This window comes from Podarcis melisellensis, assembly GCF_964234715.1.
Source record: "Podarcis melisellensis genome assembly, chromosome: 13".
NCBI lineage: Eukaryota > Metazoa > Chordata > Lepidosauria > Squamata > Lacertidae > Podarcis > Podarcis melisellensis.
Window position 1 is genome coordinate 21,971,499 of NC_138545.1, and position 23,696 is coordinate 21,995,194.

At 45.9% G+C, this 23,696-nt stretch overlaps 2 protein-coding genes across 9 annotated transcripts; one reads left to right on the forward strand and one right to left on the reverse strand.

Annotated features, from left to right (window-relative positions):
- Positions 1–6,627: 6,627 nt before the first annotated feature.
- Positions 6,628–12,259, reverse strand: ELOB (elongin B). Its single transcript, XM_081887159.1, has 4 exons — positions 12,105–12,259; positions 8,651–8,785; positions 7,871–7,979; positions 6,628–6,990 (listed from the first exon to the last, which is right to left on the reverse strand). The coding sequence occupies exons 1-4, from the start codon at positions 12,105–12,107 to the stop codon at positions 6,878–6,880; spliced, it is 360 nt and encodes a 119-aa protein (XP_081743285.1). The 5' UTR covers positions 12,108–12,259; the 3' UTR covers positions 6,628–6,877.
- Positions 12,260–12,354: 95 nt separating this feature from the next.
- LOC309355063 (serine protease 27-like) lies at positions 12,355–23,640 on the forward strand. Of its 8 annotated transcripts, none has more exons than XM_081885510.1 (7): positions 12,355–12,442; positions 15,743–16,003; positions 18,378–18,404; positions 18,504–18,672; positions 20,801–21,078; positions 22,151–22,326; positions 23,178–23,640. In XM_081885510.1, the coding sequence occupies exons 2-7, from the start codon at positions 15,952–15,954 to the stop codon at positions 23,415–23,417; spliced, it is 942 nt and encodes a 313-aa protein (XP_081741636.1). In that variant the 5' UTR covers positions 12,355–12,442; positions 15,743–15,951; the 3' UTR covers positions 23,418–23,640. The 8 variants fall into 8 exon arrangements, with proteins under 8 accessions (XP_081741636.1, XP_081741639.1, XP_081741635.1 ...); XM_081885509.1 differs by lacking the exon at positions 12,355–12,442 and adding an exon at positions 12,475–12,735; XM_081885507.1 differs by lacking the exon at positions 12,355–12,442 and adding an exon at positions 12,920–13,055.
- The last annotated feature ends 56 nt before the right edge of the window (positions 23,641–23,696 follow it).

Consider the following 23,696-nt stretch of genomic DNA (forward strand, 5'->3'; position numbering starts at 1 on the left):
TCCTCCATTATATTCTTGCAGAGAAGCTGGTAAAATGTGCGCTGGACAAGGTTACTGTTAAGTTGATTTGTAGCTGGTTGATTGAGCCCAAAGAGTCCTCACTAATGGTGCCTTGTCCTAGAAAAAGTGACATGTGGGGTGCCACAAGGTTCTGTCCTGGTCCTGTTGTTGTTCAATGTCTTTATAAATGACTTGGATGAAGGAGTTGAGGGGATACTCATCAGATTTGCAGATGACACCAACCTGGGAGCGGTGGCAGAAAACTGAATAGGGATGCACTATGACTAGATTGGAGAACTGGGCCCAAACTAACAAAATGAATTCCAATAGAGACAAATATAAGGTTCTGCACATAGGCAGAAATAACCAGCTGCAAAAAGATGGGGGACACCTGGCTGTCCAGCAGTACATGTGAAAAGGATCTAGGGGTCTGAGTAGACCACAAGCTGAACATGAGTCAACAGTGTGATGCAGCAACAAAAAAGGCTAATGCAATTCTAGGCAACATCAACAGAAGTCTAGTGTCCCAATCAAGGGAAGTTCTGGTCCATTTTGCCTTGGTCAGGCCACACTTGAACTCCTGTATTCATTTCTGGGCACCACAATGTAAGAAGGAAATTAACAAGCAGGAATATGTGCAGAGGAGGACAACCAAGCCTAATGACGAAAGGTTGAGGGAGCTTGGTATGTTTAGTCTGGAAAAGAGGAGACTGAGAGGAGGTACAGCCATCTTCTAATATCTAAAGGGCTGTTACATGGAAGTTTGAGCAATCTTGTTTTCTCCCGCTCCTGAGGGTAGGACCCGAAACGATGGCTTCAAGTTACAAGAAAGGAGATTCCAACTAAACATCAGGAAGAACTTTGTGATGGTAAGAGCTGTTCAACAGTGGAACGATCTCCCTTGGGAGGTTGTGAGCTCTCCTTCCTTGGGGTTTTTAAAGCAGAGGTCGGATGGTCATCTGTCATAGATGTTTTAGTTGATATTCCTGCATAGCAGGCGGTTGGACTAAGTTACCTTCCAACTCTACAATTCTATGATTCTATGGAGAAAGATACTGTATACAAGTGGTTTTTTTCATGATAATACTAGAAGCCTCTGCGCCAAGATAGATGAACTGGAGTCTTACAGGGTGGCATTGATATAGTGGGCATCATAGAAACCTGGTAGAATGGAGAGGACCAGTGGGCGCAGAAGATAAAAGATGTACTGGAGGTGGTGTCAAGGCATTATGTTCAGCAAGCTAGAAGTCCTAAAAATGCAGATTCCTCCACAAAATGGTTGTGGGTGGTGATACTGGACCCTAAGAGCAATTTAGTACTGAGGATGTGCTAACGTCCCCTAGATCAAAATGTCACTGAGGGTGGGGAAGATACGTTGTAGATGAAAAATATTTTCCACCAAACTTTTGATACATAGGAATTGGAAAAGAGTCTGAAAAGCATATTATTTTTGTGAACTGGATATGTGGGGACCTTACAGCCCTGTGCAACACATACTTGGGTTTTTTCCCTCTTGAGTCATTCTGCCTTGCCATTAGGGAGTTGGAGCAGTGACACTCTGTATAGGATTCATTTTAGTGTAGCTTATTGCCCAAACTTTGCTAAATCCCACTCTGCTGTGGCCACATGGATTTACTTCTGCTCAAGAATAGGTGAATTGTGCAACTTAAATTCATTAACTACATTTGCATGCATTTTTTTAGACCTAATTTTATCTGCTAGGCCTGAGGAAGGGCAAGGAGCAACACCCAGTACAGACATCTAGCTCCATAACAACTGGAAATATTTATTGGCAAAATATTTCAGCAAGCATCACCATGACTTTTCATCATTTACTTTTGTAACCTTAAGGACCTGATGTTTGCTTTTGTTGGGGGTGGGCGGAAACCCCAAAAGCAGAGATTCCCAGAACGAAATCCCGTGCTTCCACAACGCTACTGTGCATACACAGGATAAATTCCGCTTGAAAACCTATTGCAGTTGCACACTCCAATCCTGTACCTGGTTTACTCAAACAGGTCCACTGTGTTAAATGAGGTTTACTCCCAAGTGGGGTTGCCATATTTAAAATAGTGAAACTATGGACAAAAAAGGTGTTGAGCTTTTCTTGAGCTATTTTTATGAGAAACCGGCAAAAACAGCACTGATGACATGGACTGCCATACGTCCATTTTTCCCCAAGACATTTGTTACCGATTTCCACCAGGACACTGCTGCCGACTGCAGTATTCTGGATATTTCCGGGAAATCCTGGACGTATGGCAACCCTTCTCCCAAGTAAGCTTGGATACATAACTCAGTAATGTATACTGGAGGGATTTCAGAGTCTTAAAAGCTTGTTTTCTCTTACACGAGGACTGCAGCTTCTTTTCAGAGTCACACAGCTGTGCCTTTAAAAGGCATTTGCACAGGGGCCCAGACCACGCTAACCATTTGTGGTGAGTCTCCCCTTCGCACAGACACCGACTGTTACAGTAAACTGCTGCCACCCAACCGGGACGTTGTTCTCCCATCTTAGCTGTTCCGTGACATGGTTGATTCGAAACCAAACCAACGTCTTCTACCCACATGCCTCGTTGCATGAAGTCAACCACGTGGTCTCCAACCGACGGCAGCGCTGCAAGGGAATTTGTTAACTCGGGCGGAGATACTGCAAACCAGAAACTTAGCATTTGAAATATAAAAATGCAGTTGCTAATTTTGTGTCAGTTCATGTGGAGTAAATGCTTCCTTCCACTTCTGCACTTGCAAGCATTAAATCCACCCCTTTTTCTTTTTAAAAGAAAAAAAATGCTTTTTTACTATTATTAAAAAAAAGATGATTTTGACAGACTCCGACTGGCAAGTGCCAGTGATAATTGCAGATGGGAGCCGTAGTTCATTGGCCCCTTGAGGAACTATTGATTGACTTAAGACTGGGGAGACCAGAGTTCAAATCCCCAGTCAATCCTAAAGCTCACAGAAATAGGCCAGGGATCGTCTCTCAGCCTCACCTACCTCAAAGGATTGTTATGAGGATTAAAATGGCAGAGGGAGGAGCCGTGCACACCACACTAAGCTCCTCAGAGGAAGGGTGAATTGGGGCTTCAAGGTTTGCAGTGCAATTCTATATAAATCTACTCCGAAGGAAGCCTCATTGATTTCTGTGGGACTTCCTCCCAGGTGAGCATGCACAGGATTGCAGCCACAACTGATAAAAAACGAACACTGCCAATTCAGAGACAACATGGCCCTGTTTAATTGGGCAATTTTTAATTAAAAAAACAAGTTACAAAACTTGGATCTGGTTAATGCCACCTTGAAAGGGGCAACTCTCCCTTCATTCACATAGCAGGTAATGTCTCTCTTAAGCTAGTGTACAACAACACATATAATCTAAAAACAAAGTTTATGTTTCTATTTCTCACCAACCTCCCCTGCTTTGAACCACTCCTATCCCCTCTGCTTGAGCCCCCTGTTTTAATGCAGCCAGCATACATAGTTGTTATTTTTTAATCTCCAACAAGTCTGTGAGGTGTCTAAGGATGGTTGGTTGAGGCGAGAGATAACAACTTGACGTTCTTGACAAGGCTAGGCGGTTTGAATCCAGTTTCTAGACCAGCACGCCTCAAAATGACTCTCCAACTATCTTTTGCTTTTAAAACTGTTTTAACACCACCTGGTGGTTTGTTCCTCCTATGTATGAGTTTAGACTTCTACCCCTTGGAAGTGAAAGCGAGGGCTGTGAAAACCTGTGATCCTTCTCTTCTCTGCCTCCCACCACCTTGCCCTTTCACATAATCTAGGGGTAGGGAAGATATGCCCCATCAGCTCCCACCCAGCTTGATCATGGCCAGGGATGATGGAATCTGTAGTCCAACAATCTGTGGCAGGGGGCGAGCCAGTGTGGTGTAGTGGTTAAGAGCGATAGACTCATAATCTGGGGGACTGGGTTCGCGTCTCTGCTCCTCTACATGCAGCTGCTGGGTGACCTCGGGCTAGTCACACCACTCTGAAGTCTCAAAGCCCCACTCACCTCACAGAGTGTTTGTTGTGGGGGAGGAAGGGAAAGGAGAATGCTAGCCGCTTTGAGACTCCTCAGGGTAGTGATAAAGCGGGATATCAAATCCAAACTCTTCTTCTTCTTCTTCCCCATCCCTGATATGCACCTTCCGTGACAACAGGACAGTTGGTTCAGGCTGCCACCGATCTACCGAGCCACATTAACATGTTTGTTTAGGAATAGATTTGTCATGAAATTGCTCCACAAAAGAGCCCCCTCTGAAAAGTATCCTGAATCCCTCTCTCCAGATGTTCAGCGCCAGATGTGGAGTCTATGTGCAAATATAGCTCAGATAGTAGAGCATGAGACTCTTAATCTCAAGGTTGTGGGGGCCAGCCCCATGTTGGACAAAAAGATTCCTGCATAGCAGGGGGCTGGACTAGATGAACCCATGTGTCCCTTCCAACTCTACGATTCTATGAATTAAAAAAAAAAATCGAGCAAGAGCTGTTCTTTTAAGCACATTGAATGGCATATATTTTAATAGGAATCTGTTCTTGCAAATCTTCTGGTTTCTGAAATGAGAGAGCCTGACACAGATGGGATTGCTTTCTGGCCATGATTTAGATGGGCAATTTTAATAGCCTTGTTTCTTACCTTGCAACTATTTTAGCACACATATATATATATATATATATATATATATATATATATATATATATATATATATATAAATGGGAATTTGAGGCTGTATGAAATACTGACAAGGAACCCCATGGACTTGTGAAAAAATAACAATGGCGCTCTGTGGTAGGAACCCTTTAACGAGCTGCAAAGGGTTTTGCTGCGTTAGTCTGGTCCATCAAAATCAGCAAAGCCTTGTGAAATCTTAAAAGACCAATAAATTAAAAACCAATACCCTTATAGAAGAAAAATCTGGGGCCCTCCAGATGTTGAATGACAACTCTCCTCGTCCCTGACCATTGACTATGCTGGATGGCTGATGGGAAACTAGTGCCTTAAGTTGTGTTTTATTTCAATTTTTTAAAAAGGCCCAGTGGCTGGGGAACAAAATGTGCTGCTTGAAGACCTTGAAGAATATCCTTGAAAATTCTGGGAACTAGCCACGCTGAAAGATCTTAAAACAAGGGTTTTTCCAAGTACAGTCAGCCTGCAACTTACACACATTTATATTGTGTACAATCAGCTTTGTGCACTTGGCAAAAAAAAAAGTAAAAAGGGAGCAGAATAGGGGTGGGTGAACTTTGGCAATCTTACCCACCATTGTACCCATGTGTTTTGGATATACGCGATTTTGGGTTTAGGCGGGATCATTGGAACGCAACCTCCGTGTGTTGTAGGCTTACTGTAATTTTAAATGCTATACCAGATAGATTACAGGTAAGCCCTTAGCTATGCCTAGCTCCCTTGCAAAAACATCATTCCCAGGTCCTTTGAGAATGATGGAACTATGGCAATTGACCCAGTTTATGGTTTCACTGTAGATGAAGGATGGGGAACCTGTGGCCAAGATGTTATAATTTATTACCCACCCTTTATTTACCTCAGGGCCACAAGGTGGGTTACAACATCAAAACGCATTTCTACAAACCGTTTAAAACAAATTGTCACCACAGAATTAAGGTGAGTTCTAAAAATATACACCTTAAATGTCAAAAGCCAGGGTAAAGAGGTGCATCTTCGGCAGTTACCAGAAACAAAAATAAAGGTGCTATAAATGCCTGTGTCAGGAGTTCCACAACTAAAGGGCTGCCATAGAAAATGCTTTCTCCTGGGCTACTGCCTCACAAGCCTCTGAGGGCAGAGGAACTACCAAGATGGTCCCTCTGCCTCTCAGCACTTGAGAGGGTCTGTAGGGAAGGAGGTGGTCTTTCATGTAGCTGGGGCCTGAGTCATTTAGGGCTTCACACATGAATGTGAGCACCTTGAATTGGCCCCAGAAATGAACTGGCAACCAGTGCAGCTGTTTTTAAAGGGGTTCTATGAGATCCAACAGAACCCAAGTCAGTATCTGGCTGCTGTATTTTGGACTAGTTGAATTTCTGAGTCATCTTTAAGAAGAAGAGGAGTTTGGATTTGATATCCCGCTTTATCACTACCCGAAGGAGTCTCAAAGCGGCTAGCATTCTCCTTTCCCTTCCTCCCCCACAACAAACACTCTGTGAGGTGAGTGGGGCTGAGACTTCAAAGAAGTGTGACTGGCCCAAGGTCACCCAGCAGCTGCATGTGGAGGAGCGGAGACGCGAACCCGGATCCCCAGATTACGAGTCTATCGCTCTTAACCACTACACCACACTGGCTCTGCAATGTGATAATCCAATAATAAAAAAGTTGTTGGACTCAAGTTCCCACCAGCATGATGGGAGATGGCCATTAACATTTGTTCGGTGACAATATACCTACCCTGGGGCTTAGAAGAGCATTTTTAGCACACAACAAATTCCAGAGTGGGAGCCTGTCCTAGTCTTTAAGGTCTCGTAAGACTCTGCTTGCTGGAATCTCAAAGACCACAACAAATTCAGTGTGGCATAAACTTTTGCTAGTTGTCACGACATGATCCCAGTCCCCGAAAGCAGGGTTCTTTTTGTGTTTCATAGCACAGGCCCACAACACAAGACAAGGGGAAAAAAAAACCAGCTGAACTTTTATTGTTTCCAAAACCAAAAATGAAAACATTGCTCTGTTTGATGAGTGGGGAGGGGCTTGGAAGGAGGTGTGGTCTTGTATAGAGAGGGGTGGAGTAAAAGGGGAATCTGGATTGGAGGGGTGGGACAGTGCCATGTCTCTCTCCACGCCGGAGGGTTGAGGGAGGGAGTGGGTGGTGGGGAAGGGGCGCCACGGGTTGTGCAGCTCGCTCTGTCGCCCTCTGGCCTCTCACTGCACCGCTTGCTCGTTGGCGCTGCTGCCAGAGTCCTGGGGCTTCATCACGTCTGGGAGCTCCGGGGGGCTGGAGAAGGGATCAATGCGGAGGGGCTCAAAGGCATCTTCTGCACGAGAGGAGGAAGAGGAGAAGACGACACAGTTTGAATTTGAGCAAGCTGGTAACTAGCAAGGCTGGAACCAAACAATTCCACAAGCCACATGCCAGTGGTGGACAAGGCCTGCGGTCAGAGCAACAAATGCAATTTCCCCATTTGCACAGTAGGCTAATTTTCAACACACACTCGCACACCCCTTTCTATCTAGGCAAACAAGAGGCATCGTCACAAATTCAAGGACAGGTTTCAGACAGTCAAAAAGACACAAGGAGGATGCAAAGCATGGCTGGTGTCCTGGGGAAGAGTTCTGAAGACCAGGCAGAGAGGACCGCATTAGTATCCCAGGCCTGAGGTTTCCAACCCCTTTACTGAAAGCTTTTGTAAAGGCACGGGTGAGCAGAGTGCAATGCAAAATAGCAGCTGCTTACTCCCACATCAGCCCCAACACATGTCTTTCTTAAAAAGAGGCTTTTACTTCTATACTGTTTCGCACAGATGCTTTGAATTGGGTGAAATTATTGTAGCATTTCTCTGCGTTGCCTCCTGCAAACTAAGGGGAAAGAAACTACCCATCGGCTTCCCCTATATTCCTTTGCACTGCAAGACAGCTTTTTGCCCCAAAGCAGCAGCTACACACTATTTGCCTTGTCAAAAAGGGTCAGGAGAAAAAGCCAAGGATCCGGCAGCACCCAGATTCTTCCCACCGACTCATTCCTGCACAAGGCAACGGGTGGCCTGATAATTTCTACCAACGTGAATGGCAACAGGTGATTTAATGGCTAGTCAGCCTAAAAGTACCCAAATTGTAGGGCAGACAACAGATGCATGGAACAAATAAATTTTATTCCTTCCCCTTCCCAAATCTAGAAAGCAAGACACCCCAACTCACCACTGGCTCTGAAGGCCAAGCCAACTGTTGCTGGGGCCTGAGGTCGTGCCGTCTGGCTGGTGAAGCCACAGTCTCCGAGGGTTTTGCTGTCATCCAACAGTTGGTCATCCTGGAGGGTGAAGTGGCAATTGCACAACAAATTAAATCTTAGCAATGCACAAAAAACCAAAAAAAACTAACCTGTTAGCACAACACAACTTCTGCTGCAGTGGGGTGGGTAAAGATCAGCAGAGATTGCCTCTGTGAGGACAGGCCGCAATGTGGCCCCATAACACCAGCAGATTGGAGCATGCAAAGGCACACACCATTGTCACAACAGCATGCATCCTGGGGGGGAGTGATGGGGATGGGTGTTTAATGAGCAACAGTAGGATCGAAGGGTAGAGCTGATATTTCAAGACTTGTTCTGGGGCATTCCAGCAGGCTGTGAGAGAAGCGGGGTTAAAAATTAAGCCAATGTGTTTGGTAAATCCGCAACCCTATACTTTTCACAATGGGGAGGGCCCCCACAGCCTTGAGCCCTGCTCCACTCCATTTGTGAGCAGTGGCATTACCCTGAGAGGGCAGGGACTAAGGACGAGGGGGAATCCCAGGGGCATCACTGCTGCCCAGGGTTGGCCCCGAGATAATTTTGCCCCCCCCAGGCAAAGGACGTTATCTCTCTCTCCACCCACACAGTATACAAAAGTTGACTAGACCAGCCGTTATTATAATAGCTGCAATCCACAGGGAGGGGATACTGGGGTATGCTCTGCAGTGAGAAAAAGCATCCCCCATTACCTTGTATAGCCTTTGTTCTTCTGGGGGTCTCTTAAGTATCCCCTCAACAATTCTTTTCAGCTCATACACCGTACTGGACTCCTTGGCGTCTGTGAAGATGGTCGTCTTGTGACGTCGGATCATTAAAAAGACGTCCTGTCAAATGGAAAAGTGGCAATGGGGGGTGAGCAAGTATTCGCTGCACAACACCTTTTCAGGAGCTTGAGCCATGGAAGCCATTTATAACTTTAAAAAGAAAGAAGAGAGAGAACCTCTAAGTTCTCAAGAGCGTTCCTACTCACTTCCATAAAGGCAGTTATGACCTTTCACAAGTGTCCATGTGAGTGGCTATTTACAGGTTGGAGCAACTCATAGAAACCTGCATTATACTATGTCTGACTATCTGACCAAATAGCTCAGCTCTGATTGACACTGGCTTTCTATGGCTTCAGCTTTCCCCACCACCATCTCCCCAATCCTTTCAACTGGAGGCACTAACCCGGGATTTTTTTCCCATGCAATGAAGGCGATTTTCTCCTTAACAGTTGTTTGAACCAAACAAAGACACCCTGAAAGCTGTACAAGTTGGTGGAAAGCACTGAACCACTTCAGACTGTAGGAAAAAGCAACATTTTCAAAATCTTCCCCAAAGCTTAAAAACAAATACTCCTCCACTTTTGTTAGAGAACTAGCACATCAGCATCTAGCCTAGAACCTATCTTTCTAGTGTTCTAGTTTTCTGCTTGCAGGGCATTTTTACCTGGAGGATCAGTCCAAAGTGTGGTGTCCCACCTGCGTCCTGACGTGGTAAAGTCTGCTCTATCACCTCAGTATCCAACCAACTCATTCTGCTGCATGTGTAGACTAGTCCTTAAAATTCTTTTGGCACAAGCTGCACATCCTGTGGTGTTTATATTGGCTTTTCAGCACCTGTGGAAGACTTACTTCTCTCAACAAGCCTTCTACGTGAAGGTTTTTTTTTATTCTGATGGGATATGGGATCCAAAATTATTTTTTACATATGCAATGGTTTAATATGTTTTTATTGTATTTTAATTAAATCACTTTCAGATGTTTCATAGGAAAAAATTCATAAATAAAATAAATAAATATCCTTTAAGAAGTTAAACTAGCATGGAACAGTCTCCATTCAAGTTGGAACTGAAAGAATCCCAACTTGTCTCATTATCGCAAGGTCAGATGTTCATGCACTGAAATACGGTAACAACAGTGATAAAGGTAAAGGTAAAGGTAAAGGTACCCCTGCCCGTACGGGCCAGTCTTGACAGACTCTGGGGTTGTGCGCCCATCTCACTCAAGAGGCCAGGGGCCAGCGCTGTCCGGAGACACTTCCGGGTCACATGGCCAGTGTGACATCGCTGCTCTGGCGAGCCAGAGCTGCACACGGAAACGCCGTTTACCTTCCCGCTGGTAAGCGGTCCCTATTTATCTACTTGCACCCGGAGGTGCTTTCGAACTGCTAATTTGGCAGGCGCTGGGACCGAGCAGCGGGAGCGCACCCCGCAGCAGGGATTCGAACCGCCGACCTTTCGATCGGCAAGTCCTAGGCGCTGAGGCTTTAACCCACAGCGCCACCTGTGTCCCCACAACAACAGTGATAAAGAGCTCCAAATGCAGACTGTTTCCTCCCCATTGGCCCAGTATTTTGATTTCTAAATCTGTTCACTGGATCTTGTTTCAGGGGAAGACTCAACATCTTTCCTCTTTAGGGCTGACAAATTCTAAAACAATAACATCCCACAATAGGTAGTGCAGCAGTTTTGACACTGCATATAATGCAGATACATAATTTCAAGTATCCACATTAGCCTTTGTTCTCACATATGTGGGCATCATTTTCCAGCTCATTTTCTTTGAGGTGTAATCCACAGTCTTTTCTCCTCTGCTGAAAATCTTAGGCCTGTCTTGGATACCTTTCCATTAAGAATTTGAGGGTCTCTGAAAGGCCATTTAGCTTCTCCTACCATACCTCACAGGGTGGTTTTGACGATAACATTGCGTGGGGTTGGGTGAGAATGACTGTGTATGCTTCCTCAGCTCCTTAGAGCAATTGTCTCCTGCATTTTCAGACACAGAAGCCACCTTCAAACACTTCCCCCCTTCTCTCAAGTTTAATTAGGAAACAAGAAAAGATTGGTGTCTTGACCCACCATAGGACAGGATGAGACCCAAGTCCCACCCCACCCCTTGAAGCCCAAGGAAGGATGGAGTAAAATAACAACAAAAACAATAATAAAACAAATACAGCTTTCTCTCACCCAACTCTCAGTGGCTGTAGGTTGGCATCTTGCTTCAAGCAACCTCTTATATTGAAAAGTCTTATCCCCCCACCCTGCTCCACAAACTAAGAGCACTCAGGCTCTTCAACCTTTCCTTGCCACTCCTGTAATCCTGAAATATCACTGAATGCATTTTCCACTCCCCTCAACTTCTTCTTGGCTTTTCTGTCAACATAAAGCAGCATGGACAACCTTGCTTGAGAAGCGTCAAACATTTACATTTAAGCTTACTAGGGAGTGGGTGGAAATCTTAGATAAGAGGTCACCTAACATAGGAATCTCATTCTCTTCCCTATTTGGTAGTGATGCTCCACAACGCAACACAACGATAGTCTGTGTGTGTTAACGTGCATTTGTGGCATGCCATAATTACCAACGCAGGATAGATGTTGGTGGGTGGGTGATGGTAGAAATGAGGCATGCTTTGCAGAAAGACAGAAAGGACTATAACCAGGTCATTGGGTGTCATGGGTACATTCTAGAGTGGGGCTTGAGTTCAGATTCTCCCAGAAAAAAGGGGTGGGGACTGTGAAACTTCCTGCTCGACCGTGTGCCAATCATCTCTTCCCAGCCCAACCTACCACACAGGGCTGTTGTAAGCATTAAATTTCGGGGGCCGGAGCAGAACTACAAACATGGCCCTGGGCTCTATGGAGGAAGGGAAGGATAAAAAAAAAACACCGCCTGGACGCTATTATTAGTGTGAACAACAACAAGGGAGCGCACACACCCAATGCTGGGCAGAGAGGGAAACAGGAAAGGGAAGAAGAGGACGAGACGCGGAGGGACCTCCTCCCGTTTTGACAAGGGGGGCTGGAAAGGGTTGCCACCCAAAAAGGGGAAAGGGATGGTTGCCACGAAATAAGATTGTAGGGGGTGGCAGAGAACAGGGGGACTGGAGGGTAAGAGGGCAAAAAGAAATGAATATACGAAGAAGATGGGGCGGGGTGGGGGGAGCCACAGGGGAGGCGCTGGGGGGTCGGGAGGGAGATGCTTAAACCTGGGGTATGGGGGGTGTAGAAAAAGGTGAAGGGGGCCGGCGGAGGGGCGGGGGCCGGCGGAGGAAGTGGGAGGGAGAGTATCCTATCCCTGCCACTATTACTACTACCAGCACTATTGTTATTATTGCCGACGGCCCCCCCTCCCTCCTCTCCTGCTCCCCCTCCCCTACTCACCATCTCTGCAGCCGCAACCTCAGCCCAGACCCCCCAGAGAGGAAAAAGCAGCAAAACCCCCAGTATCCCAACATGCACCGCAACCTCGGGACGGCCCAGCCGGGTTTGACGGAAGGAGCGGAGCGGCGCATGCGCTTCGGTAGCGCTCGGCTGCTTTCGATTGGGTGCGGAAGACCATAGACAACTAAGTCAAAGGGACGTTCGAGAAGGAACCATAGAGATAAAAGAGAGAGCGGGGAGTGGTGGTGGTGCGGGCGGGGCGAGGAAGGCAGGCGGGTTATGACAGGAATCGCCGCCATCTTGCGAAGGGCGCGCTCAAACGCAGCCATGCTGAGAAGGTCTCCTCCGCACATAATTCTCCTCTTCCCAAGCCCCATTTTATGAGGCTTGCTTCCGCCAGTTTGGGGGAGGTCAAAGGTTGCCGTCATGCTACCCGTCTGTCAAAGCTCCTGCGTCTCTCTGGTCTCCGGGGAAGCATTTAATCCTTATCTCTGGTGTTTTAACCCTGTTTAAGCCTTGGCAGCAAGCCTTGCAAGGAAGGATAGAAACGGCGATCGCCGGGAGCCATCTTAGGAAGGTCGTTTCCGCATCCCCGAGCCAAGGGAGGCTGCCCAACGACCACTGGGATGAGGTGGTCAAGCGCAAGATCGTTATGTAACTGTGGACTGAGGCTGCTGCCATCTTGAGAAGGACTCCCCCCCCCACTTCTTGGAAGGACCACCATTTTGTAGCATTGTGTTTCATGGACTCTATAGAGTCCATAGCTTCCTCATAACGGCAGCCAACTGACAGTTTGGATGCTGGCTGGAGAAAAGAGGCTCTTCTCTTTGCACCAATCTTTTACTCATTCATTACTGCTTGTGGAGGAGACCTGTGGAGTCCCTGTGCGATTTTTATGCGTGACAAAATGCATCGTTTCATTTACATGTAGCCATAACCTGACAACTACAGGTAGAAAGGGCCAGCTTTTTACAAAATTACTGGAGTCACAATGATAAGGGATTATTCCAATGTGTGGTCAGTTAAGACTGCAGGGAGGTGAGGATTCCCTAACACCTGTGCACAACCTCTCTCCCTTTGCCACAAGCTTGCGTGTGTAAACCTTGCATGTCAGGAAAAGGCCATCTCCTGACATGTACGCTTTGTGATCCCACGTGAGATTTGCACTTGCTTCTGCCTATTGTCCTGGTGACTGGGAAATTGCTATTTCTATTGTGTTGTATGGATCAACGTCCTCTTTTCCTCTAGCCTAGGAGAAACCCCAGCCAGGGAGCTGCACAGGACCCTGCTTAACAAACCAGTTTAAGCTCCCAATCACAGTATTGAGCCTAAATTTAGGGCTCAAGTTTCAACAAAGTGTACATTTGAAAACATCCGGAGAAATGTTGGGAGTGCCTTTTGAAAATATTAATCTGCATACAAATACAACCAAGTTCTGTAAAAAACCCCAAAACAAATGTAGCCATGTTGCCCCATGAGGAACCACACTCCTCTAAAATCTTAATACATTATTAAATGCCACAGAAGCGTGGCAAGCTTTCGGATTCCGCAGAGCTCTTCATCAGGCAAAATGTTATATGAAGCAAGGGGATGAGGCAAAATGGGGTGGGTGGGGGGAGTTCATCAGGCTGATGTTATAGCCATGAGGCCACCTTCCAGAATCCAAAAATAGTACAAATTATTGACATACAATGACATACAATGAAGTTGGGCAATGGAACCAAATGGCTGCTAAGCATATCTGCATGTGTCTCCACATCTCGCCACCAGGGGCCAGCAGGCACTATGTTGTCCAATCAATATTTTATTTGACCAGTGGGAGGTGGAGTGGGGTGTTCAGTCCACCATGCCCTGTCCTACCCCACCACTCCACTCCATTCCATTCCTCCACCCACACTCCATCCACTTTGGTTTGAAGCAGTCGTATTGTTTTGTTTGTTAGAAATAAAGATTGGACTTGGGAGTGGTTCAAGTCATAAGTGCCAACTCCCTGGGGCCCTGGGTGCCCAAGCACCCATAAAATTTCAGGGCCAAGGCCATGCACGCTGCATGGCACCCACGGCCCTGGGCACCCACAGTTGCGGGACCAAGTTGGCACTCCTAATTCAAGTAGCTTGGAAATGGTGACAAAAAGAAGTGTATTGCCTGTGTGAGAGAAGAAAATAGGCAGGAAGAGATCAAAGAACCATAGACTTGCAGATTTGGAAGGGGCTCTGTGGTCATCTAGTCCAAACTCCTCTTATGCATGCTCAATTTGAGCAGTAACTTGGCATAACTAATAATAGTAATAGTAATAATAATAATAATAATAATAATAATAATAATAATAATAGTAATAATAATAAATTTATTAATACCCCATCTTTTTCACTGATGGGACTCAAGGCAGCTTGCAGATACTAAATTGACCTCATAGCCCCCATGAGTGGGTCAGTAGCAGTGGTAAACCCTCCAAAAGGAACTGGCATAAGTTCCCCTCATATCCCGTGTGTGTCAGTTGCTGTTCTTTATCTTGGAATGGGAATAAGAGTTTCAACAGCAATCTGGTATGCACTCTGTAGCAAGGTTAGGTTAAAAATGAATGAACTGAAGTTTCTGAACCAATATGTGAATAGGAACACAGCTGTCTCCTTTGAAAATTGCACTTGCCTGAATAGTCAGATGCAGCTCTTCAAAAGAATGTGCATCCAAAAATGTGTGTATTAGTGAAAATAATGTACAAGAATGCATTCTGTTAAGGAGGTTTTGCTTGCATGCCTCTACTAGGAACAATTGTGCACAACTATACAAATATTAGGAGAAATGTTCATTTTTGAGGAGGGAATGTGTAATGACTGGGAAAAGCTGAAATGACAGATTCATCTACCCTGTTGCCTGCTGCTGTTACCTTACAGCAGAGTTTTGACTTTCAGGGGTTTACAACTTTTTGACATCATGTGGCTCTGCCTCATCATGACACCACAAGCCCCACCCCCTTGCCCTTCAGGCCTTGGGGTGCTGGGGGCCTTGAGAACTTTAGGGCTGGGATGTGGATAAAGGCTGGGAGGAGATGGGATGGTGTTTGAGTTTACACTGAGTGCTACTGCGGGCAGAGCTGAAGATCATTTACCTGTTGGGTTTTGTAGCACAGTGGCTGTGCTTTGCTGGCTTAAATAGAGGGCAGGGCAGACCACAACCTGTGATCAGAAGCCATCCCCCAAATTCTGCCTTGTATCAGTCCTCCAAATTTTATATTATTCCCCCAAATTCTATATTACCGTATTTTTCGCTCTATAAGACGCACCAGACCACAAGACGCACCTAGTTTTTGGAGGAGGAAAACAAGAAAAAAAATATTCTGAATCTCAGAAGCCAGAACAGCAAGAGGGATTGCTGCGCAGTGAAAGTAGCAATCCCTCTTGCTGTTCTGGCTTCTGGGATAGCTGTGCAGCCTGCATTCGCTCCATAAGACGCACACACATTTCCCCTTACTTTTTAGGAGGGAAAAAGTGAGTCTTATAGAGCAAAAAATACGGTACCTCATTTCTCCTACCCCCCCCCCCACCTATGAGATAGGTCAGTATTATTACTGTCATATTTTACTGTTTGTTTTATGCTGTTCACCAACATTATCCTTTTTCTCATTATTGGTGGTGTAGAAATTTCTGCAAATAAATATCGTGAATGGAGTGGTAGATGTTGAAAGAACAGCTAAGCAGACTCCACCAGGACAATAACCACCAGCTCTTGGGTTGTGCCCTTTCCCTGGTGCACTGATCCTGCAAAGGTTGCTTGGACTAAGCAGCCGAGCCCAGCAGTCTCTTCTCTGGTTGGCATCAGAGTTGGATGATCCAGGGCTGCCCGGACTATGCTGAGTTTCTGCTCTTCCCAGATTGTGCTCCTCCTCCTGTTGCTGAGAGGTGAGGCATCAGGAGTGGTGTATATTTGTCTGTGTGGTCCCCTGGGAATGTGAGAACTACCCCTGTTCTCTTTCCCTCCACGCATGGCAGCCATTCTGTGTCCCATCTGAGCTGCCAATTTTGCTCGTTTTGGGGAAGGAATGATCCAGGACTCCTGGATTCTCTTGGAGGGGGTGGGGAGAGGAATTGGGGTTGGGATATAAAGTGGAAGAAGCAAAAGGGCAAAGATACTTTAACTGAGAGGACAGTGGGTCATAGCAAGAGGCCCTAGAAGCCAGGGGATATGCAGATTCCTAGATGCGGACTCTAGCTGTTAAAGCAGTTGTGTTAGTAGATGGGGTGAAAGTTTGGTGGGAATTAAGGGGGCTTGAGAAATGAGATCCAGGGCCCTAAATACCTAAACTATATCCTCTGCTCTGGGAGCACTTTTTGCCCTTGCCAGACCCAGCGCAACTTATGCAAACATTCAAATGGGTTGCTTTTCTTTTGGAGATGCAATATTGGGGAAGATTTCACTTGTCGACCCCTTGCAAGCAGAAATCAAATGCACTGGGACCCTGCCAGAATCTGGCTGGCAACTCTAATGTGGGGAAATGTGTGATTTAGAAGAGATGTCTTTGTGTATTCGGAGCCCAGAGTCTGGAACGTGGGAGGACTTGAATTCTGTTTTCTGGTTCTGTATGATCAGACTTGTGGCTAATCCTTAGCTGGACCAAAACATGGTCTGCCTTTCAACGACTTTTGGGAGGTTTGGATTTCCTCTGTGCACCTATTTCTGTGCTACCGAACTCAGAAGATGTTTCTTATCAACACCCCAGAGGCAGATTAATTGCTGTGTTCATTGGAGCCATTGCTGGCTTTTTAGTGGCTTGCTCTGTCATGCTCTTGACATGGCCACACTTCACCATAGAGCAGCTTGGCGTTCCTGTGGGCTCATCTCCATGGAGGCTATCCATCACATCAGTCTGCCCTCAGGCAAACCTCAGCTGCCTCCTTCCTTCCTTCCTTCCTTCCTTCCTTCCTTCCTTCCTTCCTTCCTTCCTTCCTTCCTTCCTTCCTATGCCACTTTTCATTCACACGAGTCACAAAGTGGCTTATAAACAATAAATATCAATAACATAATGTTGTTGTTTAGTCAATTAGTTGTGTCTGACTCTTTGTGACCTCATGGACCAGAGCACGCCAGGCGCTCCTGTCTTCCACTGCCTCCTGGAGTTTCATCAAATTCATGTTGGTTGCTTCTATAACACTGTCCAACCATCTCATCATCTGTTGTCCCCTTTTCCTTGTGCCCTCAATCTTATCCAACATCAGGGTCTTTTCCAGGGAGTCTTCTTTTCTCATGAGGTGACCAAAGTATTTGAACCTCAGCTTCAGAATCTGTCTTTCCAGTGAGCACTCAGGGTTGATTTCCACCAGAATGGATAGGTTTGATCTTTTTTCATTCCATGGGACTCTCAAGAGTCTCCTCCAGCACCACAGTTCAAAAGCATCAATTCTCTGGCGATCAGCCTTCTTTATGGTCCAGCTCTCACTTCATACATAACTACTGGGAAAACCATAGCTTAAACTATACAGATTTTTGTTGACAAGGTAATGTCTCTGCTTTTTGAGAAGCTGTCTAAGTTTGTCATCACTTTTCTCCCAAGAAGAAGGCGTCTTTTAATTAATTAACAAAAACATAATAGAACATCCCAATTACAACACAAATCATATAAAATAATTAATAAGTCATCAGTGAGTAATGACAAATAATCAGCAAAACAACCGCCTTCTGTAAAACACAATTAACAAAACAACTAAAAAAGAGGATAAACAGCACAGCCACAATAAAAGTCATATTATAAAATTCAAAGCACTACATCTGTAAAGCAATATTAACAACGTTAGCAAACAAAGAACCAAAAATGAGCTAAGCATGTTTGAATTCACTCACACTCTCTTCCCACCCCCGTGACCCATGGTCTTCCACTCCGTTCATCACAAGACACACACAATGCCTGTGGCAGCAGCTCCATTCTGAAAGCTCCCAGGGTCCCCTGAGCTGGAGAGTGGGGCAAGCAAGGTGGAAAAAGCCCTTCCTGGTGGTCAGCACAAAGTCTCATTCCCCTTCCTTGCTTCTAGTCCTGAAGGTAGCACTAACTGGCAGCTTTCTCCTCTTTAGTCTTGGTGTTGCCCCTTGTAGAACTCAGTAGGGAGGAGGATGGGGGCAAAATGAAAATTAGTTGGCTCTGCCAGCTCTGGCGCCACCTACTGTTGGCCTCCTTGCCTCCCACCCTATCAGTCCCAATGGGGACCAGCCACCACTGCTCCACCTTAATGCTCACAATTTCCCACCCTGCCTTCTTGACTCCTGTCTCCTTTCCTTTTGCAGGTACCAATAAAAATTCTGCTCAACCAGGTGAGGAAGATATGTGAGTCCATAGCTACAAGGGGCAGGTGTTCACCAATCTTAGCTTTGCTCCCTGCCCCTCTGACTGCTCCTGGTTCCTCTCTGCAGCCTGCGGCCAGCCTGAAGTGAAGCATACCACTCGTTTAACTGGGTGGCAGGAAGCTGATGAAGGGGAATGGCCGTGGACCGTCAGCATCCGAAGGAACAGGGTACATGTGTGTGGTGGATGCCTGATCTCATCCCAGTGGGTGGTGACAGCTGCCCATTGCTTTGACGGGTGAGTCGAAAGCAACCTGTTGGGAAGATCAGTGCAGCCAACCATTATTATGGGGTAACTGTGCCCCTGAAGGACCAGGTGCGCAGCCTGGGAGTCATTTTGGACTTACAGCTGTCCAAGGAGGCACAGGTTAATTCTGTGTCCAGGGCAGCTGTCTACCAGCTTCATCTGGTATGCAAGCTGAAACCCTACCTGCCTGTAGACTGTCTCGCCAGAGTGGTGCATGCTCTTGTTATCTCCTGCTTGGACTACTGCAGTGCGCTCTACGTGGGGCTACCTTTGAAGGTGACTCAGAAACTGCAGTTAATCCAGAATGCAGCAGCTAGACTGGTGACTGGGAATGGCCGCCGAGATCATATAACACCGGTCCTGTGAGATCTGCATTGGCTCCCAGTACATTTCTGAGCACAATTCAAAGTGTTGGTGCTGACCTTTAAAGCCCTAAACAGCCTCAGTCCTGTATACTTGAAGGAGCATCTCCACCCCCATTGTTCAGCCCAGGCACTGAGGTCCAGCACAGAGGGCCTTCTGGCAGTTCCCTCATTGCAAGAAGTGAGGTTACACGGAACCAGGCAGAGGGCCTTCTTGGTAGTGGCGCCTGCCCTGTGAAACGCCCTCCCATCAGATGTCAAGGCAATAAGCAACTACCTTACATTTAAAAAACATCTGAAGGCAGCCCTGTTTAGGGAAGTTTTTAATGATTAATGCTGTATTGTGTTTTTAATATTCGGTTGGGAGCTGCCCAGAGTGACTGGGGAAGCCCAGCCAGATAGGCGGGGTATAAATAATAAATTATTATTATTATTATTATTATTATTATTATTATTATTATTATTATTATTATTGTCTAATCCAGTGTTTCCCAACCTTGGGCCTCCAGCTGTTTTTGGACTACAATTCCCATCATCCCTTGCCACTGGTCTTGCTAGTCAGGGATGATGGGAGTTGTAGTTAAAAAACAGCTGGAGGCCCAAGGTTGGGAAACACTGGTCTAATCAACCATTTCGAGCCATACGATTGGCCCGGGAGGCCCTGTTGGTGGTGCCACTTCTGGCTGCTGCCCAGTTAGCATTGACCTATGACACAGTGTGACAGGGACTTCTCACTGGTGGTTCCTCATTTATGAAATGCCCTCCCTGGTGAGATGCTCCTGTTTCCCTCTGTATTGGTTTTCACTTGAAATTTAATAACATTCCTGTTGACTCAGGCATTTGATGGCCGAGAGGTACAAGACATGGCAACCCTGAATTTGATGAGGGTATGTAATTGCTTTTAAATGATTCTTAGAGGCTCTAAATTCTTTCAGACGGTTTTAAATTGTGTTTAAATGCTTTTTCTTGATTTTAAATTTGCAGTGTTTTAACATTTTGCTATTTTCCACCCTGAGCTCCTTTGGGATGAAGGGCCTGATTACAAATCATCATCAACACCATGTGATCCAGCATCACCACTGAAATTCTTCAGTGCAAGAAATCCATGTTGCTGATACCAAAAATGGCAAAATTTGGAAACTATGTTTAGAGTTAACAACTTGAAATGTGACTCTCTAAAGTGTAATATTAATTCACCTTAATAAAATACAACATTAATAATAGTTATAATAGTTACTCATAGTTAAGAGTTCATCATGTCAAATGCAGACTTAACACTATTATGCTGGCAACTGATTCATAGAATTGTAGAGTTGGAAGGGACACTCAGGATCATCTGGTCCAACCCCCGGCAATGTAGGAATCTCAGCTAAAACATCCATGGCAGATGGCCATCCAACCTCTGCTTAAAAACCCCCGAGGAAGGAGAGTGCACAGTGTCGGCTTAATTTAAATCCTTATTTGGTGTATTATAATGGTTTAGAGCATATGTCAGAAGCCAGGAACAGTGCTTGGGTACTTCATCCATTTTTCTCTGAATATCTAAACCTGTTTCTATGGAAGTAAATCCTATGTGGGTGTGTGGGGGGATAGGTTTTCTTCTGAGGAAACTACTTGATGATTAGCCTCCCAACAACCCCTTGAAGACAGAGTGGGCTCCTTTCCAAAGGACTCCTAGAGAACTTCAGAGCTGAGTAAGGATTTGAACACGAGCCTTCCCACTGCGCAAGTCACTGATTGCTCCTTGTCTCCCACAGGCCACTGAATGTACGTGAGTACAGAGTAAACCTGGGGGAATATGAGCTCACTGCACCCACAGCTGCCATGTTCTCATCCAATGTCAACAAGATCATAATACACCCATTTTATGCTGGAGTTGGCCTTAGTGCCGATATTGCTCTGGTGCAGCTGGCAAATGCAGTGCATTTCTCCAAAATGATTTTGCCTGTCTGCCTCCCAAATACTTTTCAACCTTTTGTCTTCTACGGAGGGATGATGTGCTGGATTGCTGGCTGGGGCGTCCCCTTTAAAGGAGGTAAGAACAAGCTTGGGGTCTTGCTAAGTCATGCTGTTTATTGGAGATGGTGGCACTGCTTTGTGGCTTTAGGGGAGAAGAAGGGTTTAGGCAGAAGGCTGGGAATCATATTGTCTAGGAAGACGGGAATCTGTGTTGATAAGAAGTTGGGAAGATGGCAGGAGCGCCCCATAACTATGATCACAAGTAGGGGAAAGCATGATCAGGGACCAGGTTTCAGTGCCCCCAGAAGCAGTTCTACCAGAGGAACCTGTAGGGCCAGCATGACCCCAGCCAAAGGAGGTGGCACTGCCATCTTTGGACTGGGAAGACTCCATGGAGGGCCAAGCGTGACCAGAGACTCACCCAACCCCATCACAGCATGAGGCTAGTGGAGAGAGCTGGCCTCCTTTAAGCAAGGTAGCATCTTCCAGGATGTGTGGGGTTCACCATGAAGACTCAGCTGTGCTGCTATTCTAGAGGGCTGAGACTCAGCTTGCTCCCTGCTGAATCAACATAGCAGCTTTGTGGTTGTGGAGCATAGCCTGGGTCCCTGCATTCAGCTTTGATGCTGCCTGGTGCCCAGCTTGAACCTCGCCCTGAAGCCAGTCTAAGTTCCACCTGGCCTTGGCAGAGAGCATGACCCAAAGAATGCAGGTGGATACAGACCACCTCCTCTTCTGGCCCTTCCCTCACTTCTCAGGGGTGTAGTTGCACAGCTAGTGAGCTGGCCTTCTAGCCTGGTGGAAGTGCTATTGACCACAAGTTGGTTCCTAACAGAATCATAAAATAGTAGAGTTGGAAGGGACCCAAAGAGTCCTAGTCCATCCCATTGCAATGCAGGTATCACTGTTAATCACTTTGTTGTGATTTGATGAAAGAGCTAGTGTGGTCTGTATCACTGAGCTGCAGAATTTTTTTGTGGGGAATGAAGCCTGATTCAGAACATGCCCATCCTTTACAAGCTGGGCAACTTTGTGTTCCAAACCAGCAAACTACGTGCTGGTCGGCTCTTAAAAACCATTAAGGCTGTAATGAATGTGGTCTGGTGAAATTTCAGACTGTGCCTTATGCTTCCTTTCTTTTGCCCAAGGCTCCCTAGTCACTCAGACCCTACAGAAGGTGGAAGTGCTGATCGTAGAAGCTGAAGACTGCAACGGAGTCTATCACAACATAAGTAGTGACAAGGCCATCCCCAAGGGCTACAGGTTCATCTATGATGACATGATCTGTGCTGGGTATTCAGAAGTTGGGAAGCATGCCTGCTTTGTAAGAATCATGAACCAGAGTATTATAGCAATGATGTAGGATATTGCAGGGCGGGGACAGGAGCAGCTTGTGAGGCTACGATGGCAGAAATATTGTGAGTTTGTGATCATTGCAGCTGAACCAAAACTTGTTTTCAGTAGCAGTGTCCAGCCCTGGAAAATATAGACGGTGGTGTAGTGGTAAATTTTGCGGTATGTGTCATGACAGAGCCATCCCACCACATTCCAAGAGAGTCCAGAAATACAGGCAGTGGTGTTGATGTTATATTATCTCAAAGAATAGCAGCAATATGTCACATAATATAATGCCAGTTTGTTAGGATAGAGAAGGGAATTTTTTTTTATTCGGTTTGCATTTAAGGCAAAGCTACCTTATTTGCACTTTGCAAAACAAACACAGCCATCCTTTGAAATATGTTTTGGGGGGGCTTTTTTGGCAGTGTAGTTCCCCAGTCAAGTAATATGTTCAAAAATGCATGTGCCAAAGCAAAGTGTGCGCGTTAATACATACGTTAGTCAAAATAACATGTAAAATTGAATTATATCAGAGGCAATTGCTTTGCAAAAAATGTGCATATTAGGCAAAATGGTGTTCAAAAATATTCATATCAGGAGAAATTTGCTCTCAAACGCTGATTAAATTTCATGAGGACTTTTTTTATTAAAAACAATTGCAAGCTGATGTGGAAATGTGGAGAACTGAACTTCAAACTTGAAATGAAAAACAGGACTGGATACCAGTGTGATAAATAAACACATTCATACAATTTGTTTCAGGTTATCAAACCTTCTGTACATTTTGGTGCCTCTTCTCAAGAGAGTAATGGAGACCCTGTCTCCTTTTCTTGGCAGGGCGACTCAGGGGGACCTCTAGTCTGTCAGCAGAATGATGTCTGGTTCCTGACGGGAGTGAGCATAACATTTGGTTGTGTGGAGAGCTCTCAACCCGGCATCTACACCCTAGTCACCTCCTTCATGGATTGGATTGAAGACACCACACATGAGAAATTGGCAGCCACTAATGTCCATACCAGTTTGGCTACCCTCTTGATTCCATTCCTTCTCCTGGCCTTAACCAATGTCCTTTTGTGACCCACCCTACCTTCTCCCAATGTGTTTCACTGTGGCCATCTTGCTTTGGCGTGCGAGTTGGCCTGTCCTCAGAGAAAGCTTGGAAGGTCTGAATGCTGACCCTCGAAGACTGAGCTTCTACTGGGGGACCGATCTGTGTATTTCCTTCTTCCTTACCTTGTTTTGCTCAACTGATGAGAAGCGACTAAGCTAGATTTGAAAAATAAAATGTCTGGAAATGTAAGGAGGAACCAGAGTTTTAAAGGCACAAACACAAATCAAAACAAGGTAGCCAATGTG

Bases quoted from the DNA above. Each gene is read 5' to 3' on its own strand.
- LOC309355063 (XM_081885506.1), top strand. From the start codon at position 12,902: ATGCTGGCTGGAGAAAAGAGGCTCTTCTCTTTGCACCAATCTTTTACT. The intron at 13,056-18,377 runs GTAGAAAGGGCC...TTCCTTTTGCAG, and splicing joins CCATAACCTGACAACTACAG to GTACCAATAAAAATTCTGCT. The intron at 18,673-20,800 runs GTGAGTCGAAAG...TGTCTCCCACAG, and splicing joins GCTGCCCATTGCTTTGACGG to GCCACTGAATGTACGTGAGT.
- ELOB (XM_081887159.1), bottom strand. The intron at 7,980-8,650 runs GTAATGGGGGAT...TTCACCCTCCAG, and splicing joins AAGAACAAAGGCTATACAAG to GATGACCAACTGTTGGATGA. The intron at 6,991-7,870 runs GTGAGTTGGGGT...CCTCTCGTGCAG, and splicing joins CTTGGCCTTCAGAGCCAGTG to AAGATGCCTTTGAGCCCCTC.